The sequence below is a fragment of the Coffea eugenioides genome, chromosome 6 (assembly GCF_003713205.1).
Source record: "Coffea eugenioides isolate CCC68of chromosome 6, Ceug_1.0, whole genome shotgun sequence".
NCBI lineage: Eukaryota > Viridiplantae > Streptophyta > Magnoliopsida > Gentianales > Rubiaceae > Coffea > Coffea eugenioides.
This window is the reverse complement of record NC_040040.1, coordinates 22,985,496-23,008,438: the sequence shown is the minus strand read 5'-3', so window position 1 is coordinate 23,008,438 and position 22,943 is coordinate 22,985,496. Positions and strand designations below refer to the sequence as shown.

Sequence of the window (22,943 nt, the reverse complement as noted above, 5' to 3'; positions counted from 1 at the left end):
GGCGATAAACTCAACATCTTCATGCTGCTCCATTGAGCAGGTCCAATATATTAGAGAAGCGTTTTTGGTATAATAAAAGAATAGAAGATGATGTAGGCCAGAGCGTTGAGCGACAAAAGCAGCCTCTTTGCATCCAATGGCTTTTGATTATGCTAACAACTAAGTAAGCTTCTTCTATATTCTCTCACAAAATTCGGAAAGGGAAAGAGAAGCATTTTTCGTCTATAATAGAATAGAAGATGCCGTAGGTAACAACTAAGTCAAACTTACTTCTATCTTCTCCACTCACAGATAACTACAGATGATAATTTCAAAATATTCCAGCATGCTTATCACCTCATTCTAGAGAAAGGGAGCAGAAAGCTAAGAAGTGTGCCTGCAATGCGTATCAGTAGCTCAGAAAAATTCCCGTGGGGAGAAACCCTCAGGTAAAGAAGATACAAGGGAATTGAAGTTTAATAGTTTAACCATAGCCGCTCTTCAACCAGAACAAGCGGATTGAGAGCTGCTATGCCACGGCTGCCCTTCAGTCTTTGGCTGGAGGGCGTCCTTTGCCTTCCAAAAGGTGCATCAATAGTTCACGACTTGAAAATGGTTAATAAATGTGTGACAAAAACTCAGAAGTTAATGGCCCTAATACAAAACCGTTTGGACCTTAATTGTGCTCGTGCTTGCAAACTTAAGGCACCAAAATCAACCAAAAAACACTTTGTAACCTCTAAAATTTACAGAATGCAATTTCCAATTATCACAGGAGGTAAAAACTTCTGGGTGTTACTGCTAGTTACACTTTCTCTGATCTTTAATCCGTAAATTCAGGGACTTGTGAGCTAATTTCATGTCTAAGGGGAGGGCAGGGATGTATATGGGAAGAATTAGAACACGCACTCAAACAAAGAAGACTTGAAAAAATGGCAGTCAAGTTTAATTGGAGAATGTGAATTCTACAGTACAATGACTTTCATCCACAACTCCTGCTTTTTTTCTGGTCACTTAATTGATAATTTTGCAACTGCCATGCGAACAATGTCTGTATAAGAACAATTAAGCTGCAATTTAGTAACCCGACATGACAATTACATGGACAAGCTATCATGTATCAAGTAAGCATACATACGAGTGACTAAAACAGACAATGTGAACCATCGAGACAATTAGGCATAAAATTTTGAGAAAGTGATGAGAGAGGAATGATTAAAGTGTACAAACCATGAAATGCATTGAAAACGGGCAAGCAGACACTCTTTTCATCTGATAGTCATGAGAGAGCTTCTAACACATTGTCGCTTACCACCATGCAAGCATTTAATCTTCAAATCTCTAGAATATGCTCAAAGATTGCTCCTCCAAGGACTGTTGATAAACTTTTTGAGACCAAAAGGACAGATACTGACAACAATATCAACTGCGAATCTACAGCATGTACCTTTGGATGACTAAATGCTAGGAGCCAAAAAAAGCAGCAGAATATCCAAAGGTCCCAAATGAAGCCAATTAAGAATAAGATCCCCCTTCTCCATTATTTAGACTTCCATTACCCATTTTTTGAGCAAACTTCTCAATTATCTTAAAAATAGAGGGATCATTTCCCCTATCTCTGTATGAATCTAGTAAAAGTGAAAAAGTAGACAAATGCAGCGAGAATCCTCTCCTATCCATTTCATCAAAATAAACCACTGCATCATTAAATTCGCCAGCCTTAAGAAGTCCTTGAACAATAATATTAAATGTAATTAGATTTGAAGTGCAGCCATTTTCTTCCATTTTCTTAATAAACTCTTTGGCTTCCTCTAGGAAACCTTCTGAAAAGAGGCCATTTATCATCGTGTTATATGTTGGAACATTAGGATCCAATCCTTTAGAAGAGAGACTATAGAAAAGATGCCGGGCGCTGTCAAGCTTCCCACATTTGCATAATCCATCAAGGACGATGTTGTACATTGTTATATGACAATCTACTCCATCAACTTCCATCTTGTGCAAAAATTGAAGTGCTTCCTCAACATGTGAATTCTTGCATAAACCATTCAACAAAACACAGTAAGTGTGAAAATTAGGTTTTAAGCCAGCAGCTCGCATCTCATCGAAAGCTTCGATTGCTGTAAGATACCTCCCGACACTAAATAAACCCTGCAGGAAAGTGGTATAGGTAACAACATTCGGTGTTAACCCTTTATGTCAGATCTCTTGGAAGAGACTCATGGCTGCTTCCACTTTCATTTTCTTCATATAACCATTGATCAATATACTATGGCTTTGAACATCAGGATTAAGGCCGCTAGCAGCCATTTTATCAAAAACTATCTTTGCTTCATCCATTCGGCCTTGTAAACAGTACCCATCCATCAATGCGCTATATGTAGCATTATCAGGCTTCTGATTTTGCTCAATCATGATTTCAGTACCTCCTCTGCACCTTCTAACTGTCCTTCCTTACATAGTGCATCAATAAGAATATTAAAAGTAATAACATTTGGAACAATATTATAAGCCTTCATCTCAGTCAAGAGCTTTTCAACGTCCTTCCATTTACTTAAATTGCACAGACCCCGGACCAAACAACTGTAAGTGATGACATCAGGGGCAATTCCTTTCTCAATCATCTCGTGTAACAGGGAGAGAGCTTGATCCATCATTTTATCCTTGCACAACCCGTCGATAATAGTGTTGTAAGCAGCTGTATGAGGCCTGCACCTTCCTCCTTTTTCCATGAATCTAAGGACTTGAATGGCCATGCTAGTGTTCCCAGCCTTAGAAAGCCCATCTATCACAGTCCCATACGTAATTTCATTAGGTATGCAAAGCTTTTCATATATTATTTTCTTGAACAATCCTTGTGCCTCATGAATTTTGTGTTCCCGAAAGAGTCCTTTGAGCAGAGTGGTAAAGGTGGCCGTATTGGGCAAAATACCTCGCTTGAAGAAGCCACCAAATATAGAAAACCCAAAATCCACTCTACCCAAGAAGCAGTAACAATTAATCACAATACTTAGCGTGTAATCATCAAGCGGAATGCATCCCAACTCAGCCATATCCCTGGAAAGAGAAAGAACCACCAAATATTGCTTCATCTTAACAATACGACCCAGCAATTGAGTGAAATGAACAACACTAGGCACAGGTCTCATCCGAGCCATCTGCTTGTAAAAGCCCAGAGCTTCATCAAGATTGCTGATACTATCGATATTTCTCCTCAATCCCCAAGACCCGGAAAGAACACTACTGTCAGATTTAGGGTGATGATTACTAATTGTACTACCAGTACTATAGGCATGAGAAACAGCAGAACTAGAAGCTGATTGTGGGTTTTGAATAAGGGTGGAGTTTCTTGGAGAAAGAAATGAAAGAGTACCTCCTGCCCCTGATTTGTGGCGGAGATGAGCATCACAGATGACTGAGAAAGGCCTTTTCTTCATCTTCTTGCTGGTCTTCCCGTACGAGTTCAGCTACAAAGATTCTATCGTTTGTGACGAGACTTACTATCATAGGTAGCATATTGACAATATTACCTTTCTAAAAATCCAATAGCAATTAACAAAACTATATGACTTTTTTTTTAATCCTGTAGCAATAGAATGTAGGGAACTTTTGACGTTGCAATTACCCAGCAAATTAGGAGCACATCAAATGGGCATTAGAAGCAAATGTGGCTTATTTGGATTTTTTTTCGCTTTTGAAATCCTGATGATTGTTGCCTTCTTGCTGTAATCAATAATATTAATTCTTTATATTAAATGAGTTGGTGAATTATAAGAGTGCCTTTTAATATTAGAACTTGTTATAATTTGCTACAATATCTTTTATTAATTTCCACTTTAAGTTGCTCATTTTACCATTGAACTTGTGTTTCTTATTTTGTCTTGATAATTTTAGATATGAAGTATTAATCATCACAAAATTGTAAAATTACTTATCTGCTGCAACTTCTCTTTGTTGCACTTACTTCTCTTCCAATTTGCCTTTTGCCTGTTAGGTTTATTTTAGTCTCAATTGCTGCTCTACTATTTATATAAAGAATAACGAAAGGGTACAAATCAAAGTAAATTATTATCCCTCCTCGTCTATGAATTTTTTATTAAGAGGTGAGAATGTTATAAAAAATGTCAATCAAAGGGAGGTAAGAGAGATTTTTGAAATTATAAGGATATTAAATGATATTAAAGCAATCCTTAGAAGAGATTTGTGAAATTACCCCAATAATCAATAAGTGAAGCAAAAGAAGCATATGCATAGTGCCTCGTTATGTTTAGTAAGAGAAAATCATTCGAAACGTTTCTCATATATTTGTAAAATAACTTTTTTATCTCTCACTTTTAAAAATATACTTTTACGTCCCTTACAAATTTACGTTAATCAAATTTGATCCCAACCTAGGGGCCTGTTTGGAACCTGAGTTTTTTGGGAGTTTGTCTAAAACTTTACTGTAGTGCACTGTAGAAGTTTTTGAAAAAATTTTGTAAAAGTTTTTGTAAGGTGAAAAACTTTTTTGTAGAAGTTTTTGAAATGTTACTGTAGACATTTTTTGGATTATTTTTAGAGGTATTTTTAAAACATATTTTTGAGTAGTTTATAATTTATAATTTTTATATTTTTATATTTTTAAACATTTATGCATTTATAATACATTTATAAATATTTAGAAATAAATATATTTATATATTTATATAAAAATATATAAATGTATTATATTATATATAATACGTAATATACATATATTTATAAATGTATAAATGTATAATTAGTATAAATGTATAAATTATAAATGAATATTATATAAATGTATAAATTATAATTTATAAATGTATATGATGATTATGTATAAATGTATTAATATAATTAATAGAAATGTATAAATGAATTAATATTATGTATAAATGTATAATTAATATTGTTTATAATTTATAATTTTTATTGTTTAAATATTTATATGCATTTATAATACATTTATAAATAAATATATTTATATATTTATATAAAAATATATAAATGTATTATATTATATATAATACATAATATACATATATTTATAAATGTATAATTAATTTAAATGTATATATTATAAATGAATATTATATAAATGTATAATTTATAATTTATAAATATATATGATGATTATGTATAACTGTATTAATATAATTAATATAAATGTATAAATATATTAATATTATGTATAAATGTATAATTAATATTGTTCAAATATTTATATATATTTATGCATTTATAATACATTTATAAATAAATATATTTATATAGGTATATATAAATATATAAATGTATTATATTATATATAATACATAATATAAATATATTTACAATTGTAATAATTGTATATTATTATAAATGAATATTATATAAATATATAAATTAATATATTATAAATTTATAAATATATAATATTATGTATAAATGTATTAATATAATTAATATAAATATATAAATGTATTAGTATTATGTATAAATGTATAATTAATATTGTGTGTTAATATTATGTATAAATGTATTATATTATACATAATACATAATATAATTGTATATAAATATACATAAATATATATACATAAATGTGTAATATATATAATATGTATTATATATATTAAATATATAATATATAATATTTATATAAATGTATAATTACATATTTATATTAATATTAATTTATATGGTATATAATATTTATATAAATATATAAAAATATATTTTAAATAAAATAAAATATTTATAATATGTTTAAATAAATATATAAATATATAATATTATAAATATATAATATATATAATAAATTTTTGAGGGTGAGGGACTCAAAAATTCAAAATTTTTTTTTGAGGTTACCGGCGGCGCCGGGAGAGGTGGTGGAGGCGGTGTCTGGTGTGGTGGGTTGGGTGAGGGAGGAAGAAAAGTTTTTGAGAAATTTTTTGTGTATAGATTTTTGAAGTGTGTAGGTAAAAAACTTTGAAAAGTTTTTTGGGGTTCCTGTAGCAAAAGTTGTTAAAAAACTAGTAGCTAAAAAACTTGGTAAAAAACTAGGGTGCCAAACAGGGCCTAGGTTTTCGACTAATTTTTTGTCGGAATCCACCATATGCCTTACAAGTGATCATTTTTTAAGGGCAAAATTGTCAAATCAAATTTTAAATAATTCGATTTATTATCCTTCATATTACATAAAATGAATTTTTTCATCCCTGACATTTTACAAAAATGAACTGTTTTGTTTCTCATGTTTCATAAAATAAATTTTTTCATCCCCCACATTTCTCATTGATCATGTGTACAATAGTTTTTTTTTAAATCCATGTATATATCTATTTGATTTCACCTAAACAGTAAGAATAATATGTAATATATCTTTATTTAATTTCACATAAACTGTCTAATCTTAGTTGTACACATTCTATTCAATAGATATATATATATATAGGGGTTTAAAACTAATAATTTTGTTTTAAACCCATGTATATATCTATGTGATCTCACCACGTGAACTTATTTAATATTTGTGGTCTTTTTCTTTTGATAATAATTTATTTATTGAGTTGTATAATAAGGCTATCTAATTAATCGGTCATAACTCAAATTCTATAGTCGTGTTAATAAATTACAATTTAAATCTGAAGTTTTCACTCGTCACTTTTAAGATCAACAATTAAATTACTTGTTATGATTCTCTTCAAATTTTAAAATACCTATTGCTTACTTTTTTTTGTCATACTTTTCCTTTGTTTAATTTTTCTGTCCAAATTTAATTCAATATAAACACTCAATAATATAATTAAATGTCTTCTTTGTTTTCAATTTTTAAGTAAAAAGAAATGAATATGAGTGAAAAACTAACAATTTTTTAAAATTTATATATATTTATATCTATTTGATTTCACCTAAGCAGTACAAAGTAGCATGTAATTTGTCTCTAATTTCGTTAGGTGAAATCAAATAGAGACATATTACATGCTATTCGTACTATTCAAGTGAAATCAAATAAATATATACATGGGTTTTAAAAAGAAACTATTCGCACACATGATCAATGAGGGATAACAAAAATCTATTTTGAAAAATGTGAATGATGAAAATAATTCATTTAGTAAAATATAAGGGACTAAAAAATTCATTTTATGAAATGTGAGAGACCATAAATCGAATTATGTAAAATTAGATTTGATAATTTCGCCTTTAAAAAATTATCACGGACAAGGCATGTGGCAGATTTCGATCAAAAACTAGTTTGAGAGAACCAAATTTGACTAATGTAAATTTGTAAGGGACGTAAAATTACACTTTTAAAAGTGAGGGACGAAAAAAATTATTTTACAAAATGTTAGAAAAGTTTTAAACAATTTTCCCTTTTAGTAATTTGCCTTTGATCGATACAACTAGCAATAAAAGTTTGTTACCGAAAACAGTAATAATAATAAAAGTTAGTGTGCAAATAGCAGTTTAGCCCTGAAATTTTGGAGAAATAACACTTTATTACCATGAATCTTGAAGATATGCAGTACCGCCCAAGAAGGCTGATCAAATGTTTAGAAAAGTTGTTGTACCCAAACTACTAGTACAATGACATTGTTGTGCTTAATTATTGTCAAAAATACTTATTTGGATTGCTATTTTTAGGAATTTTTAATGAAAAATATACATATGAGATAAAAATGTGATTGGAAAATATCTTCACGAAAAATGTAAAAATTTTTCTGCAAAAACTCACAATCCAAACAAATGTAAATTGCTATTTAGCATTATAAAAGGAGTCAATCACTCTAGTTCTAATGTACTTTAATAAACGTTATACTTAAACATAGAAAAAAAAGGCTTTTTTTTAAATATAACCAATCATCTCGATGAATGACAAAAAATAATAATAATTTTAGTTTGGGCTAAATTTGCTAATTTTTGAAGGCAATTTTTATTAGTCAAATGAAAATAACATTCCAAGTAAAACCCTAGCACTCTAATTTTCTTTTATATTGCTAAAATTAACAAATACGCCCCTCATTTAGTGTCAATTACAAAACAATATGTCATTCTTGCTATCTCTAACTTCTCACCAGTTCTACTCCTTTCATATCCACCGATCACTTCAATCACTTCCGTTAGTGCAAATCTATACCCAATTTCCTAATCTTAGCAGCCAAAACTACCCCCTCCCCCCGAAACCCAAAAAAAAACTCCACAAAACAATATTCACTTTCGTCCTTGATTGATACGTTTGCCACTACTATTAAAATTTAGAAACTCCCTAGTGAAGGTGGTGTTTTTTTCTCTATATTTGCTGCAGAGTCAATGTGTGTACTTTTTCAAAAAAAAAAAAAATGTATGTAGGACTAAGTGCATTACATTCTATTGCAAAAGTTTAGTGCTTAATTAATTTGTCCAATTTTACTTTTGTTTAATTTCTTATATAATTGCAGTTCTGTCTTTAGGAGAGATTAATATAATTGTGGAACTTGGATGTGGTTCTTTTTAGGAGTTTATGGTGGATTATTTAAAGACAGATTAATAAACTTGTGGTACCTGAATTTGGTTCTTTTTAGGATGGTTTACCTGTAAAATAGTTGTCTTTGTTGAATTCATGGAATCCTCAATTTCATAACGCTATATCATGAATTTCGTCTTATATGAGGATCAAAGAATGTTTGAGCATTTTTAGGTGATAGTAAGGATTGTCCCAAACCTGGCTAGTTGCGAGGTTGATTAAGGGTGTAGTTGTCTAAACCATAAAGTGTGCAAGAAAGGAGAAAGAAATTGCTTGAAGGATAGTCTTATAAGCTTGAGGGCAAAATTTTCAATTCAAATAATATAAAAAGAAAGAGGGAGAGTCTAAAACTTTTTTTTTTTTTTTAAAGTGCTAATATCATCTACCTTGTTCTTATTCTTATAGAGTACATTACTCAATAAAAAACATATCGTATCTTGGTACATTGCAAGTATTTTAAGCGTGATAAAGTATACCAACGTCTTTTTAATATAGCAAATAAATATAATCATCAATTTTTGGTGATATTTCATCTGTTATCTTGTTTTGAATAGACAATTCAATAAAAGTGCACTTAAAAAAAAGGAAAAATAATAAAACTTTGAAAAAAATTGCCCAACCAAAAAAAAGGGGGTTTTGCATACCAAATTGATTAATCCATTTAGAGACTCATTTGCTTTTTATTCTTTGGGACCAAAGATATTAGTATTGATACTTATAATTTTAACAAGGTATTAAGACAAAGCAAGAATTTCACAGTGTGATTAACCCTAAAAGTAATTTCAAACGCCCAAATTGTTAAAACTATTAAACTCCTTGCCTGTCACTGTAATTGTATTGGGAGATAACCTTTACTTTCCAACTCTCCAAGACTTAGATTGCATGGTGATGCACATGCACTGATGCTGTCAGATGACACTATTCTTTTCAATGACAGAAAGTGGAAAAAGGAAAATTCAACATGTTCCCTAAAATAAAGAAAGATACAGATAATTAATGTCATCAAAGTATACAGACTACGATTGTATAGTGCTAGCACGAGTACAAGCATTAGAAAGAGAAGGGAAAGTGAAAAGCTACTACATCACAGATTCATGGTGTTTCAAAAATATCAAGTGTGTTCAACTAGATTTTGCTTTGCTCTAATCCAGTGCTTTCATTCTTTGACGTGCCTGTTCTGATATTTCTGTTTATCCCATTCTTGAATTAATGTATCCCTGTAATGAAATAGCATTCATCAGGTTCCATCTTCTTTTTCCATAGGAAACAAAGTCATTCCATTTCTTACCAAATGTAAAGCTCTTCATTCCATTTCCTACCAAACGTAGACAGAACTCAACAGGCATCAGGCTGTCAAACTTTCACTCAGAACACATGAACAAACCTAAAAGAAACAGGCACCGAGAAAAGAGTGGTAGCAGAAAGACACGGGCACAGAAGAATGCTCTGAAAGTTTGGATGCGCAGACCACACTCCTGCATTTTTTTTTGGGGTCAAATTTCATGGCCAATCCAGATCTGTGATGATAGCATATTTCAGCGCCAACTTTAATTAATTAATTCACCACTCACTAAGGTTACAAAAATTGCACTCTTCCATCTGCATTCATACGTAGCAATACTGTCATCATTACTGATAGAATCAAATATTTATCGTTTGAGTTCAATTTTAGCATACCTAAACTTGCTTCTGCAGTGCATGTGATTAAGAGACAAACTTCAATAGGAAAATAGGAAAAAGCAGAGACTGTTAAAACAAGTCAAACTGATAATAGTAGAAATTTCTGCTTGGGCCTGTGATTAAGAGACATTTACACTGCCCTCTTATTGAAGTTAGAATGTTCAACATGTCTAAATATTTCAAGTTGAATATACTACATTGACTATCTGAATCTATATCAAGTAAAAACTCAACAACTTTGTATGGCTGCATACCTAAGATGTCTTTAAAAAGGACGGAGAAGAGCATCTAAAGAGCAAAATCAAATAAAAAAGGAGCAAAAAAAAAGAGTGAAATATCCAGAGATCCTAAATGGACCCAATTAAGTATAAGATCCCCTTTCTCGAACATTTAGACTGTTATTGCCCATTTTTGGAGCAAACTTCTCAACTATCTTAAGAAGGGATGGATCGTTTCCACAATCTCTGAACGAATCTAGTAAAAAGGCAAAAGTAGACACTTGCAGTGAGAATCCTCGCTAAATCCATTTCTTCAAAATAAACCACTGCATCATCAAATTCACTAGCCTTGATAAGTCCTTGGACAATAATGTTTAACATAAACAATGCAATTACCATATGGTATGGGCGATAAACTCAACATCTTGATGCTGCTCCACTGAGCATGTCCAGTATATTAGAGAAGCGATTTTGGCATAATGAAAGAATAGAAGATGATGTAGGCCAGAACTTTGAGCGACAAAAGCAGCCCCCTCTGCATCCAATGGCTTCTGATTATGCTAACAACTAAGTAAGCTCTTCTATCTTCTCTCACAAAATTCAGAAAGGAAAAGAGAAGAATTTTTCGTCCATAATAGAATAGAAGATGCTGTAGGTAACAACTAAGTCAAACTTACTTCTATCTTCTCCACTCACAGATAACTACACATGACAAAATCTAAATATTCCAGCGTGCTTATCATCTCATTCTAGAGAAAGGGAGCAGAAAGCTCAGAAGTGTGCCTGCAATGTGCATGTAGCTCAGAAAAATTCCCGTGGGGAAAAGCCCTCAGGTAAAGAAGATACAAGGGAATTGAAGTTTAATAGTTTAACCATAGCTGCTCTTCAACCAGAACAAGCGGATTGAGAACTGCTATGCCACGGCTGCCCTTCAGTCTTTGGCTGGAGGGCATCCTTTGCCTTCCAAAGGCGTATCAGTAGTTCATGACTTGTAAATGGTTAATAAATGTGTGACAAAAACTCAGAAGTTAATGGCCCTAATACAAAACTGATGTTATTTAGGACCTTAATTGTGCTCGTCACTTGCAAACTTTAGGCACCAAAAAACTTCTGGGTGTTAATGCTTGCTACACTTTCTCTGATCTTTAATCCGTAAATTCAGGGACTTGTGAGCTAATTTTGTGAGCTAATTTCATGTCTAAGGGGAGGGCAGGGATGTATATGGGAAGAATTAGAACACGCACTCAAACAAAGAAGACTCGAAAAAATTGGCAGTCAAGTTTAGTTGGAGAAAGTGAATTCTACAGTCCAATGACTTTCATTCACAACTCCTGCTTTTTTTGTCCCTTCATTTGATTATTTTGCAGCTGCCATGCGAACAATGTCTGTATAAGAAGATAAATTAAGCTGCAATTTAGTAACCCGACATGACAATTACATGGACAAGCTATCATGTATAAAGTAAGCATACATAAGACTGACTCAAACAGACAATGTGAGCCATCGAGACAATTAGGAATAAAAATTTGAGAAACTGAGGAGAGAGGAATGATTAAAGTGTACAAACCATGAATAGCATTGAAAACAGCCAGGTAGCCACTCTTTTCATCTGATAGTGATAAAAAAGCTTCAACACATCGTCGCTTATCACCCTGCAAGTATTAAATCATCAAATCTCCAGAATATGCTCAAAGATTGGTCCTCCAAGGACTGTTGATAAACTTTTTGAAAACAAAAAGGACAGATAATGACAATATGATCAGCTGCGAATCTACATCATGTACCTTTGGATGATTACACATAGAAGCCAAAAAAGCAGCGGAATATGCAGAGGCCCCACATGGAGCCAATTATGGATAAGATGGCCCTTCTCCATCATTTAGACTTCTATTACCCATTTTTGGAGCAAACTTCTCAATTATCTTAAAAATAGAGGGATCGTTTTCACTATCTCTGTATGAATCCAGTAAAATGGAAAAAGTAGACAAATGCAGTGAGAATCCTCTCCTATCCATTTCATCAAAACATATCACTGCATCATTAAATTCACCAGCCCTCAGAAGTCCACCAACAATAATATTAAATGTAATTAGATCTGGTGTGCAACCATTTTCTTAATAAACACTTTGGCTTCCTGTAGTAATCCTTCTGAAAAGAGGCTATTTATCATCGTGTTATATGTGGTAACATTAGGATCCAATCCTTTAGAAGAGAGACTATAGAAAAGATGCCGGGCGCTGTCAAGCTTCCCACATTTGCACAATCCATCAAGGACGATGTTGTACATTGTTATCTGACAATCTACTCCATCAACTTCCTTTTTGTGCAAAAATTGAAGCGCTTCCTCAGCATGTGAATTCTTGCATAAACCATCCAACAATACAGTGTAAGTGTGAAAATTAGGTTTTAAGCCAGCAACTCGCATCTCGTCGAAAGCTTCGATTGCTGTAAGATACCTCCTGACACTAAATAAACCCTGCAGGACAGTGGTATAGGTAACAACATTCGGTGTTAACCCTTTATGTCGGATCCCTTGGAAGAGATTCATGGCCGGTTCCACTTTCATATTCTTCATATAGCCATTTATCAATATATTATGGCTTTGAACATCAGGACTAAGGCCGCTAGCAGCCATTTTATCAAAAATTCTCCTTACCTCACCCATTTGACCCTGTAAACAATACCCATCCATCAATGCATTACAAGTGACTGTAGTAGGATTCTGATTTTGCTGAATCATGGCAGTTAAAACCTGCTATGCATCTGCTAACTGTCCTTCCTTACATAGTGCATCAATTAGAATATTAAAAGTAACAACATCAGGAACAATATTATAAGCCTTCATCTCAGTAAAGAGATTTTCAACGTCCTTCCATTTACTTAAATTGCACAGACCCTGGACCAAACAATTGTAAGTGATGACATCGGGGGCAATTCCTTTCTCAATCATCTCGTGTAACAGGGAGAGAGCTTGATCCATCATTTTATCCTTGCACAACCCGTCGATAATAGTGTTGTAAGCAGCTGTATGAGGCCTGCACCTTCCTCCTTTTTCCATGAATCTAAGGACTTGAATGGCCATACTAGTGTTCCCAGCCTTAGAAAGCCCATCTATCACAGTCCCATACGTAATTTCATTAGGTATGCAAAGCTTTTCATATATTATTTTTTTGAACAATCCTTGTGCCTCATGAATTTTGTGTTCCCGAAAGAGTCCTTTGAGCAGAGTGGTAAAGGTGGCCGTATTGGGCAAAATACCTCGCTTGAAGAAGCCACCAAATATAGAAAACCCAAAATCCACTCTACCCAAGAAGCAGTAACAATTAATCACAATACTTAGCGTGTAATCATCAAGCGGAATGCATCCCAACTCAGCCATATCCCTGGAAATAGAAAGAACCACCAAATATTGCTTCATCTTAACAATACGACCCAGCAGTCTATTGAAATGAACAACACTAGGCAGAGGTTTCATCCGTACCATCTGCTTGTAAAAGCCTAGAGCTTCATCGAGATTGCTGATACCGTCAATATCACTCCTCAATCTCCGAGACCCATAATGAACAATGTTGTTAGGCTTAGCCTGATGATGATTACTACTTTCAATACCAATAGTGAGGGCTGCAGAGTGAAAAGCTGATTGGATGGGGGTTGAATTTATTGGAGAAAGAAATGAAAGAGTAGTAAAAGCGGCAGTAGTAGCAGTACCTTTCGCCCCTGCTTTGTGACAAAGATAAGCAACAGAGAAGGCCCTTTTTCTCATCTTCTTGATGGTTTTGCCTTCGGAGTTCAGCTACAAAATCAGAAAGTCGCTGCTGAGGAGACAGAGTGAGGAGCGAAAGACGATGGTCCTCTTTTGTCTTTTGCTGAAGCTTGTCTTCTCCTCTCCTCTCAGGTTTTGTGATTAATTCATTCTTTTCTGGTTTCATTTTGTATTTTTGGTCTCTTTTTAGCATTTTTGGTTTATTACTCTGAGTTTGATAATATTTTTGGTTTTTTTATGAAAATAAACTCAATAATTTAATAAAACTATATAGAGACACATGAACATAAAATTATGAGAGAGTGACAATAGCATTTCCCTTTTGCTCATTCCATTTTAGACCAAAATCAAACAAAACCCCTCCCACATCAAAAGGTTATCCTCTTATGTTATTTTTAATTCTACATTAATTACAAAATTCTTACGACATAAGCACTTTTCTTGAAGTAAATCATATGGAAGGCATGTACCCATACTATGCTCATTAGTGAAGCTTCAAGCATTCATCCTTCTGAGTTCAACTCCGATCTTTGCATTAGCAATACTTCCTCCCTTGGTGCCTGTAATTAAGAGACAAGTTTGAGCAACCATAAGCAGAATACAAAACTGGAAAAGGTATTCATAGAACCAAAGCAGAATAAAAGAAGGAAAAGAATCCTTATAACTAGTACTACTAACAATAGAAGCTTTGGCTTGGGCCTGTGATTAATAAACAGATTTTATTTGTCCTCTACTTGGAATAAATATCTCAGCTCAGTCATCCTACATAAATAAATGAATCGCTATGATGAGTGCAATCCAGAACTTTAAGCAGCTGGATACCTAAAAGACCTCTTAAACAAGACACAGAGAATGTCAAAGAGCAAAATAAAATATTATTTCTCTGCATGCTACTATCAAATTTGCTCATCAGCATCAAACTTAAGCAGTCACTAAAAGCAACAGTAGGCAAAGAGCAGATATTGGGTCAATACAGACAATGGTACTACAGCACGTTCTAACACTGCGGTAAACCTTGCATTTAGATCATCGTCAATATCTGATCAGTGAATGTTTCGTTGTCAAAATTGCCCAACAGCCAGTTCCAGTATGTTTGCTTCCATAATATCTCTATGTTCTGAAAACAACAACGAGTATTCGAAAGTAAAAGGACAACTGTCAACGAAAGGACACATGTCAAGTCATTAGCACAACATAGCAATTTTATGAAGCTTAGATAAGTTAAAATACGAGTACGCTTATGCTAAATACAAGTCCAGCTTAAGTGTCACTTAATTTGATTACTTTCCAACTGCCAAGTGAACAATGTCTGTATATGAAGATAAATTAAGCTGCAATTCAACAACCCCACATGCCAATTACATGGACAAGCTATCATGTATCAAGTAAGCATCTATAAAGTGATTCAAATGGCCAAAGTAAACCTTCGAGAAAGTTGAAAATTAGGAATAAAATTTTGAGAAACTGAGGAGAGAGGAATGATCACAGAGTACAAACCATGAAATGCATTGAAAACGGGCAGGTAGCCACTCTTTTCATCTGATAGTGATGAGAAAGCTTCAACACATCGTCGCTTATCATATTAAACCTGCAAGTATTTAATCTTCAAATCTCTAGAATATGCTCAAAGATTGCTCCTCCAAGGACTGTTGATAAACTTTTTGAGACCAAAAGGACAGATACTGACAACAATATCAACTGCGAATCTACATCATGTACCTTTGGATGACTAAATGCTAGGAGCCAAAAAAAGCAGCAGAATATCCAAAGGTCCCAAATGAAGCCAATTAAGAATAAGATCCCCCTTCTCCATTATTTAGACTTCCATTACCCATTTTTTGAGCAAACTTCTCAATTATCTTAAAAATAGAGGGATCATTTCCACTATCTCTGTATGAATCTAGTAAAAGTGAAAAAGTAGACAAATGCAGCGAGAATCCTCTCCTATCCATTTCATCAAAATAAACCACTGCATCATTAAATTCGCCAGCCTTAAGAAGTCCTTGAACAATAATATTAAATGTAATTAGATTTGGAGTGCAGCCATTTTCTTCCATTTTCTTAATAAACTCTTTGGCTTCCTCTAGGAAACCTTCTGAAAAGAGGCCATTTATCATCGTGTTATAGTTGAAACATTAGGATCCAATCCTTTAGAAGAGAGACTATAGAAAAGATGCCGGGCGCTGTCAAGCTTCCCACATTTGCATAATCCATCAAGGACGATGTTGTACATTGTTATATGACAATCTACTCCATCAACTTCCATCTTGTGCAAAAATTGAAGTGCTTCCTCAACATGTGAATTCTTGCATAAACCATTCAACAAAACACAGTAAGTGTGAAAATTAGGTTTTAAGCCAGCAGCTCGCATCTCATCGAAAGCTTCGATTGCTGTAAGATACCACCCGACACTAAATAAACCCTGCAGGAAAGTGGTATAGGTAACAACATTCGGTGTTAACCCTTTATGTCGGATCTCTTGGAAGAGACTCATGGCTGCTTCCACTTTCATTTTCTTCATATAACCATTGATCAATATACTATGGCTTTGAACATCAGGATTAAGGCCGCTAGCAGCCATTTTATCAAAAACTATCTTTGCTTCATCCATTCGGCCTTGTAAACAGTACCCATCCATCAATGCGCTATATGTAGCATTATCAGGCTTCTGATTTTGCTCAATCATGATTTTCAGTACCTCCTCTGCACCTTCTAACTGTCCTTCCTTACATAGTGCATCAATAAGAATATTAAAAGTAATAACATTTGGAACAATATTATAAGCCTTCATCTCAGTCAAGAGCTTTTCAACGTCCTTCCATTTACTTAAATTGCACAGACCCCGGACCAAACAACTGTAAGTGATGACATCAGGGGCAATTCCTTTCTCAATCATCTCGCGTAACAGGGAGAGAGCTTGATCCATCATTTTATCCTTGCACAACCCGTCGATAATAGTGCTGTAAGCAGCTGTATCAGGCCTGCACCTTCCTCCTTTTTCCATGAATCTAAGGACTTGAATGGCCATGCTAGTGTTTCCAGCCTTAGAAAGCCCATCTATCACAGTCCCATACGTAATTTTATCGGGTACGCATAGCTTTTCATATATTATTTTCTTGAAAAATCCTTGTGCCTCATGAATTTTGTGTTCCCGAAAGAGTCCTTTGAGCAGAGTGGTAAAGGTGGCCGTATTGGGCAAAATACCTCGCTTGAAGAAGCCACCAAATATAGAAAACCCAAAATCCACTCTACCCAAGAAGCAGTAACAATTAATCACAATACTTAGCGTGTAATCATCAAGCGGAATGCATCCCAACTCAGCCATATCCCTGGAAAGAGAAAGAACCACCAAATATTGCTTCATCTTAACAATACGACCCAGCAGTCTATTGAAATGAACAACACTAGGCAGAGGTTTCATCCGTACCATCTGCTTGTAAAAGCCTAGAGCTTCATCGAGATTGCTGATACCGTCAATATCACTCCTCAATCTCCGAGACCCATAATGAACAATGTTGTTAGGCTTAGCCTGATGATGATTACTACTTTCAATACCAATAGTGAGGGCTGCAGAGTGAAAAGCTGATTGGATGGGGGTTGAATTTATTGGAGAAAGAAATGAAAGAGTAGTAAAAGCGGCAGTAGTAGCAGTACCTTTCGCCCCTGCTTTGTGACAAAGATAAGCAACAGAGAAGGCCCTTTTTCTCATCTTCTTGATGGTTTTGCCTTCGGAGTTCAGCTACAAAATCAGAAAGTCGCTGCTGAGGAGACAGAGTGAGGAGCGAAAGACGATGGTCCTCTTTTGTCTTTTGCTGAAGCTTGTCTTCTCCTCTCCTCTCAGGTTTTGTGATTAATTCATTCTTTTCTGGTTTTTCATTTTGTATTTTTGGTCTCTTTTTAGCATTTTTGGTTTATTACTCTGAGTTTGATAATATTTTTGGTGTTTTTTTATGAAAATAAACTCAATAATTTAATAAAACTATATAGAGACACATGAACATAAACTTATGAGAGAGTGACAATAGCATTTCCCTTTTGCTCATTCCATTTTAGACCAAAATCAAACAAAACCCCTCCTACATCAAAAGGTTATCCTCTTATGTTATTTTTAATTCTACGTTAATTACAAAATTCTTACGACATAAGCACTTTTCTTGAAAAACACTTGTTAACATATACAGAGCAAAAGAAAAAAAAAACTTGTTAACAGATACGATGAATGATCAATTAGAAAAAAAATCCAACTATCTATTAATTATGATATTTAATAATTTAAATGATATCAAAATTAGTTTATAACATGCACACATGTAGAGCTGTTAAATGAAACGAGCAGTTCGAAAGTTCGATTGAGGTCGATTCGATAAAGCTTGAGCTCAGCTCGTTAATTGTGGTAAACAAGTCAAGTTCGACCTTGAGATATGCTCGTTTAATTAACAAGCCGAGTAAGCTTTGATTCGTTTGTTATCCGAGTAGCTCAATTATGCTCAATAAGGAAGTACATATATGTCATTTCACAATTCAAAAATATAAAAATTAAAAATTATAGATTTTTATTGGGATTAATTTGCTCGAGCTCGTGCAAGCTCGACTCATTTGTGATAAACGAGTCGACCTCGGGCAAGCTCACAAACGAGTCGAGCTCGATCTCGAGCCACATGTCCATTTGGCGAGTCGAATCCGAACACATTTCAAAACTCGTCCACCTGTTGAGCTCGAGTTAAACTTGAGTCGAGTTCGGCAGTCAAATATTCGATTCGACTCGACTCGATTAACAGCTCTATACACATGTATCCTATTAATCAATTCACTAAATTTAATTAGCATGTTTGGACAAAAGATTATTTGAGATATTTATTTAAAATAATTACTGTAACATTTTTCGTGATGTGATGTATGTGAAATAAAAAAAAAATTGATTGAAATGATGCAAGCAAATTATTATTTTTTCAAATCATTCGCATCCAAATTGTTTAGGGTGTATTATTTGTGATGATACTTGATTTTATTATTCTCATCATTCAACTATAGGGAAAACCACAGAAAAAGGCCCGAGCATATCAGAAAATGTTCTCGGGTCCAGTTGAAAACTAGTACCAGCACAACAAACTCCTTCCTGCCCTATAATTTGTCTATGCAAAATGAGATGCAAGATGACCAAACCAATTCAACAAGAAAACTTTTTGGATAAAGCAAATCTCAGCAGACAAACTTTGATATAGTAAGAAGAAAAAAATGACATCCAGCCACCAAATATGTAATTTTCATTTCATGGCCAGTCCAGATCTGTTGTGGTAGCTCACATTCTCCAGCATCAAAGTTAATCAATCATCCAACCCTCTCTAAAGTAAATCATATCGAAGGCATGTACCCATACTATGCTCATTAGTAAAGCTTCAAGCATTCATCCTTCTGAGTTCAACTCCGATCTCTGCATTAGCAATACTTCCTCCCTTGGTGCCTGTAATTAAGACAAGTTTGAGCATCCATAAGCAGAATACAAAACTGGAAAAGGTATTCATAGAACCAAAGCAGAATAAAAGAAGGAAAAGAATCCTTATAACTAGTACTACTAACAATAGAAGCTTTGGCTTGGGCCTGCGATTAATAAACAGATTTTATTTGTCCTCTACTTGCAGTTAAACGATCTTCCCTGTTAAATATCTCAGCTCAGTCATCCTACATAAATAAATGAATCGTCATGATGGGTGCAATCCAGAACTTTAAGCAGCTGGATACCTAAAAGGCCTCTTAAACAAGACACAGAGAATGTCAAAGAGCAAAATAAAATATTATTCTCTACATGCTACTATCAAATTTGCTGATCAGCATCAAACTTAAGCAGTCACTAAAAGCAACAGTAGGCAAAGAGCAGATATTGGGTCAATACAGCCAATGGTACTACAGCACGTTCTAACACTGCAGTAAACTTTGCATTTAGATCATCGTCAATATCTGATCAGTGAATGTTTCGTTGTCAAAATTGCCCAACTGCCAGTTCCAGTATGTTTGCTTCCATAATATCTGTATGTTCTGAAAACAACAACGAGTATTCGAAAGTAACAGGACAACTATCAACAAAAGGACACATGTCAAGTCATTAGCACAACATAGCAATTTTATGAAGCTTAGATAAGTTAAAATACGAGTACGCTTATGCTAAATACAAGTCATTAGCCCTCAGGCAAAGAATACTCAAATAAGTGGCTCTCCAGTTTAGTGAAAGAAAGTGAATTCCACAGTATGATGACTCTCATCCGCAACTCTAGCTTATGTGTCACTTAATTTGATTACTTTCCAACTGCCAAGTGAACAATGTCTGTATATGAAGAAAAATTAAGCTGCAATTCAACAACCCCACATGCCAATTACGTGGACAAGCAATCATATATAAAGTAAGCATCTATAAAGTGATTCAAACGGCCAATGTAAACCTTCGAGAAAGTTGAAAATTAGGAATAAAAATTTGAGAAACTGAGGAGAGAGGAATGATTAAAGTGTACAAACCATGAATAGCATTGAAAACAGGCAGGTAGCCACTCTTTTCATCTGATAGTGATGAGAAAGCTTCAACACATCGTCGCTTATCACCCTGCAAGTATTTAATCTTCAAATCTCTGGAATATGCTCAAAGATTGCTCCTCCAAGGACTGTTGATAAACTTTTTGAGACCAAAAGGACAGATACTGACAACAATGTCAACTGCAAATCTAGATCATGTACCTTTGCATGACTAAATGCTAGAAGCCAAAAAAAGCAGCGGAAAATCCAGAGGCCCCAAATGAAGCCAATTAAGTATAAGATCCCCCTTCTCCATTATTTAGACTTCCATTACCCATCTTTGGTGCAAACTTCTCAATTATCTTAAAAATAGAGGGATCATTTCCACTATCTCTGTATGAATCTAGTAAAAGTGAAAAAGTAGACAAATGCAGCAAGAATCCTCTCCTATCCATTTCATCAAAATAAACCACTGCATCATTAAATTCGCCAGCCTTAAGAAGTCCTTGAACAATAACATTAAATGTAATTAGATCTGGAGTGCAGCCATTTTCTTCCATTTTCTTAATAAACTCTTTGGCTTCCTATAGGAAACCTTCTGAAAAGAGGCCATTTATCATCGTGTTATATGTTGAAACATTAGGATCCAATCCTTTAGAAGAGAGACTATAGAAAAGATGCCGGGCGCTGTCAAGCTTCCCACATTTGCATAATCCATCAAGGACGATGTTGTACATTGTTATATGACAATCTACTCCATCAACTTCCATCTTGTGCAAAAATTGAAGTGCTTCCTCAACATGTGAATTCTTGCATAAACCATTTAACAACACACAGTAAGTGTAAAAATCAGGCTTTATGCCAGCAGCTCGCATCTCATTGAAAACTTCGATTGCTGTAAGATACCTCTGCACACTAAATAAACCCTGCAGGACAGTGGTATAAGTTGCAACATTCGGTGTTAACCCTTTATGTCGGATCTCTTGGAAGAGACTCATGGCTGCTTCCACCTTCATTTTCTTCATATAACCATTGATCAATATATTATGGCTTTGAACATCAGGATTAAGGCCGCTAGCAGCCATTTTATCAAAAACTATCTTTGCTTCATCCATTCGGCCTTGTAAACAGTACCCATCCATCAATGTGCTATATGTAGCATTATCAGGCTTCTGATTTTGCTCAATCATGATTTTCAGTACCTCCTCTGCACCTTCTAACTGTCCTTCCTTACATAGTGCATCAATAAGAATACTAAAAGTAATAACATCAGGAACAATATTATAAGCCTTCATCTCAGTAAAGAGATTTTCAACGTCCTTCCATTTACTTAAATTGCACAGACCCCGGACCAAACAATTGTAAGTGATGACATTGGGGGCAATTCCTTTCTCAATCATCTCGTGTAACAGGGAGAGAGCTTGATCCATCATTTTATCCTTGCACAACCCGTCGATAATAGTGCTGTAAGCAGCTGTATCAGGCCTGCACCTTCCTCCTTTTTCCATGAATCTAAGGACTTGAATGGCCATGCTAGTGCTCCCAGCCTTAGAAAGCCCATCTATCACAGTCCCATACGTAATTTCATCGGGTACGCATAGCTTTTCATACATTATTTTCTTGAACAATCCTTGTGCCTCATGAATTTTGTGTTCCCGAAAGAGTCCTTTGAGCAGAGTGGTAAAGGTGGCCGTATCGGGCAAAATACCTCGCTTGAAGAAGCCACCAAATATAGAAAACCCAAAATTCACTTTACCCAAGAAGCAATAACAGTTAATCACAATATTAAGTGTGTATTCATTAAGCGGAATGCATCCTAACTCAGCCATATCTCTGTAAAGAGAAAGAACCACCAAATATTGCTTCATCTTAACAATACGACCCAGCAATTGAGTGAAATGAACAACACTAGGCACAGGTCTCATCCGAGCCATCTGCTTGTAAAAGCCCAGAGCTTCATCAAGATTGCTGATACTATCGATATTACTCCTCAATCCCCAAGACCCGGAAAGAACACTACTGTCAGATTTAGGGTGATGATTACTAATTGTACTACCAGTACTATAGGCATGAGAAACAGCAGAACTAGAAGCTGATTGTGGGTTTTGAATAAGGGTGGAGTTTCTTGGAGAAAGAAATGAAAGAGTACCTCCTGCCCCTGATTTGTGGCGGAGATGAGCATCACAGACGACTGAGAAAGGCCTTTTCTTCATCTTCTTGCTGGTCTTCCCGTACGAGTTCAGCTACAAAGATTCTATCGTTTGTGACGAGACTTCTATCATAGGTAGCATATTGACAATATTACCTTTTTAAA

The 22,943-nt window shown here is 34.4% G+C and overlaps 4 protein-coding genes and 1 pseudogene across 4 annotated transcripts; all 5 read right to left on the bottom strand.

The window, feature by feature from the left end:
- Positions 1-1,494: 1,494 nt before the first annotated feature.
- Positions 1,495-2,394, bottom strand: LOC113773882 (pentatricopeptide repeat-containing protein At3g22470, mitochondrial-like). Its single transcript, XM_027318483.1, has 2 exons — positions 2,215-2,394; positions 1,495-2,130 (listed from the first exon to the last, which is right to left on the bottom strand). Exons 1-2 carry the CDS (start codon positions 2,392-2,394, stop codon positions 1,495-1,497), a joined length of 816 nt encoding a protein of 271 aa, XP_027174284.1.
- Positions 2,391-3,416, bottom strand: LOC113773881 (putative pentatricopeptide repeat-containing protein At1g12700, mitochondrial). Its single transcript, XM_027318482.1, has one exon. The coding sequence runs from the start codon at positions 3,414-3,416 to the stop codon at positions 2,391-2,393; it is 1,026 nt and encodes a 341-aa protein (XP_027174283.1).
- Positions 3,417-12,454: 9,038 nt separating this feature from the next.
- On the bottom strand, positions 12,455-13,105 carry LOC113773880 (pentatricopeptide repeat-containing protein At1g63330-like). The gene has a single exon (XM_027318481.1). The coding sequence runs from the start codon at positions 13,103-13,105 to the stop codon at positions 12,455-12,457; it is 651 nt and encodes a 216-aa protein (XP_027174282.1).
- Positions 13,106-13,120: 15 nt separating this feature from the next.
- Positions 13,121-14,128, bottom strand: LOC113773879 (putative pentatricopeptide repeat-containing protein At1g12700, mitochondrial). Its single transcript, XM_027318480.1, has one exon. The coding sequence runs from the start codon at positions 14,126-14,128 to the stop codon at positions 13,121-13,123; it is 1,008 nt and encodes a 335-aa protein (XP_027174281.1).
- A 2,113-nt stretch (positions 14,129-16,241) lies between these two features.
- LOC113773878 lies at positions 16,242-22,842 on the bottom strand (annotated as a pseudogene).
- Between the last annotated feature and the right edge of the window lie 101 nt (positions 22,843-22,943).

Coding starts and splice junctions, on each gene's coding strand:
- LOC113773879 (XM_027318480.1), bottom strand. CDS start 14,128: ATGAGAAAAAGGGCCTTCTCTGTTGCTTATCTTTGTCACAAAGCAGGG.
- LOC113773881 (XM_027318482.1), bottom strand. CDS start 3,416: ATGAAGAAAAGGCCTTTCTCAGTCATCTGTGATGCTCATCTCCGCCAC.
- LOC113773882 (XM_027318483.1), bottom strand. CDS start 2,394: ATGATTGAGCAAAATCAGAAGCCTGATAATGCTACATATAGCGCATTG. Junction 2,131..2,214: donor GTTATATGAAGAAAATGAAA/GTGGAAGCAGCC, acceptor ACTTTCCTGCAG/GGTTTATTTAGTGTCGGGAG.
- LOC113773880 (XM_027318481.1), bottom strand. CDS start 13,105: ATGATTCAGCAAAATCAGAATCCTACTACAGTCACTTGTAATGCATTG.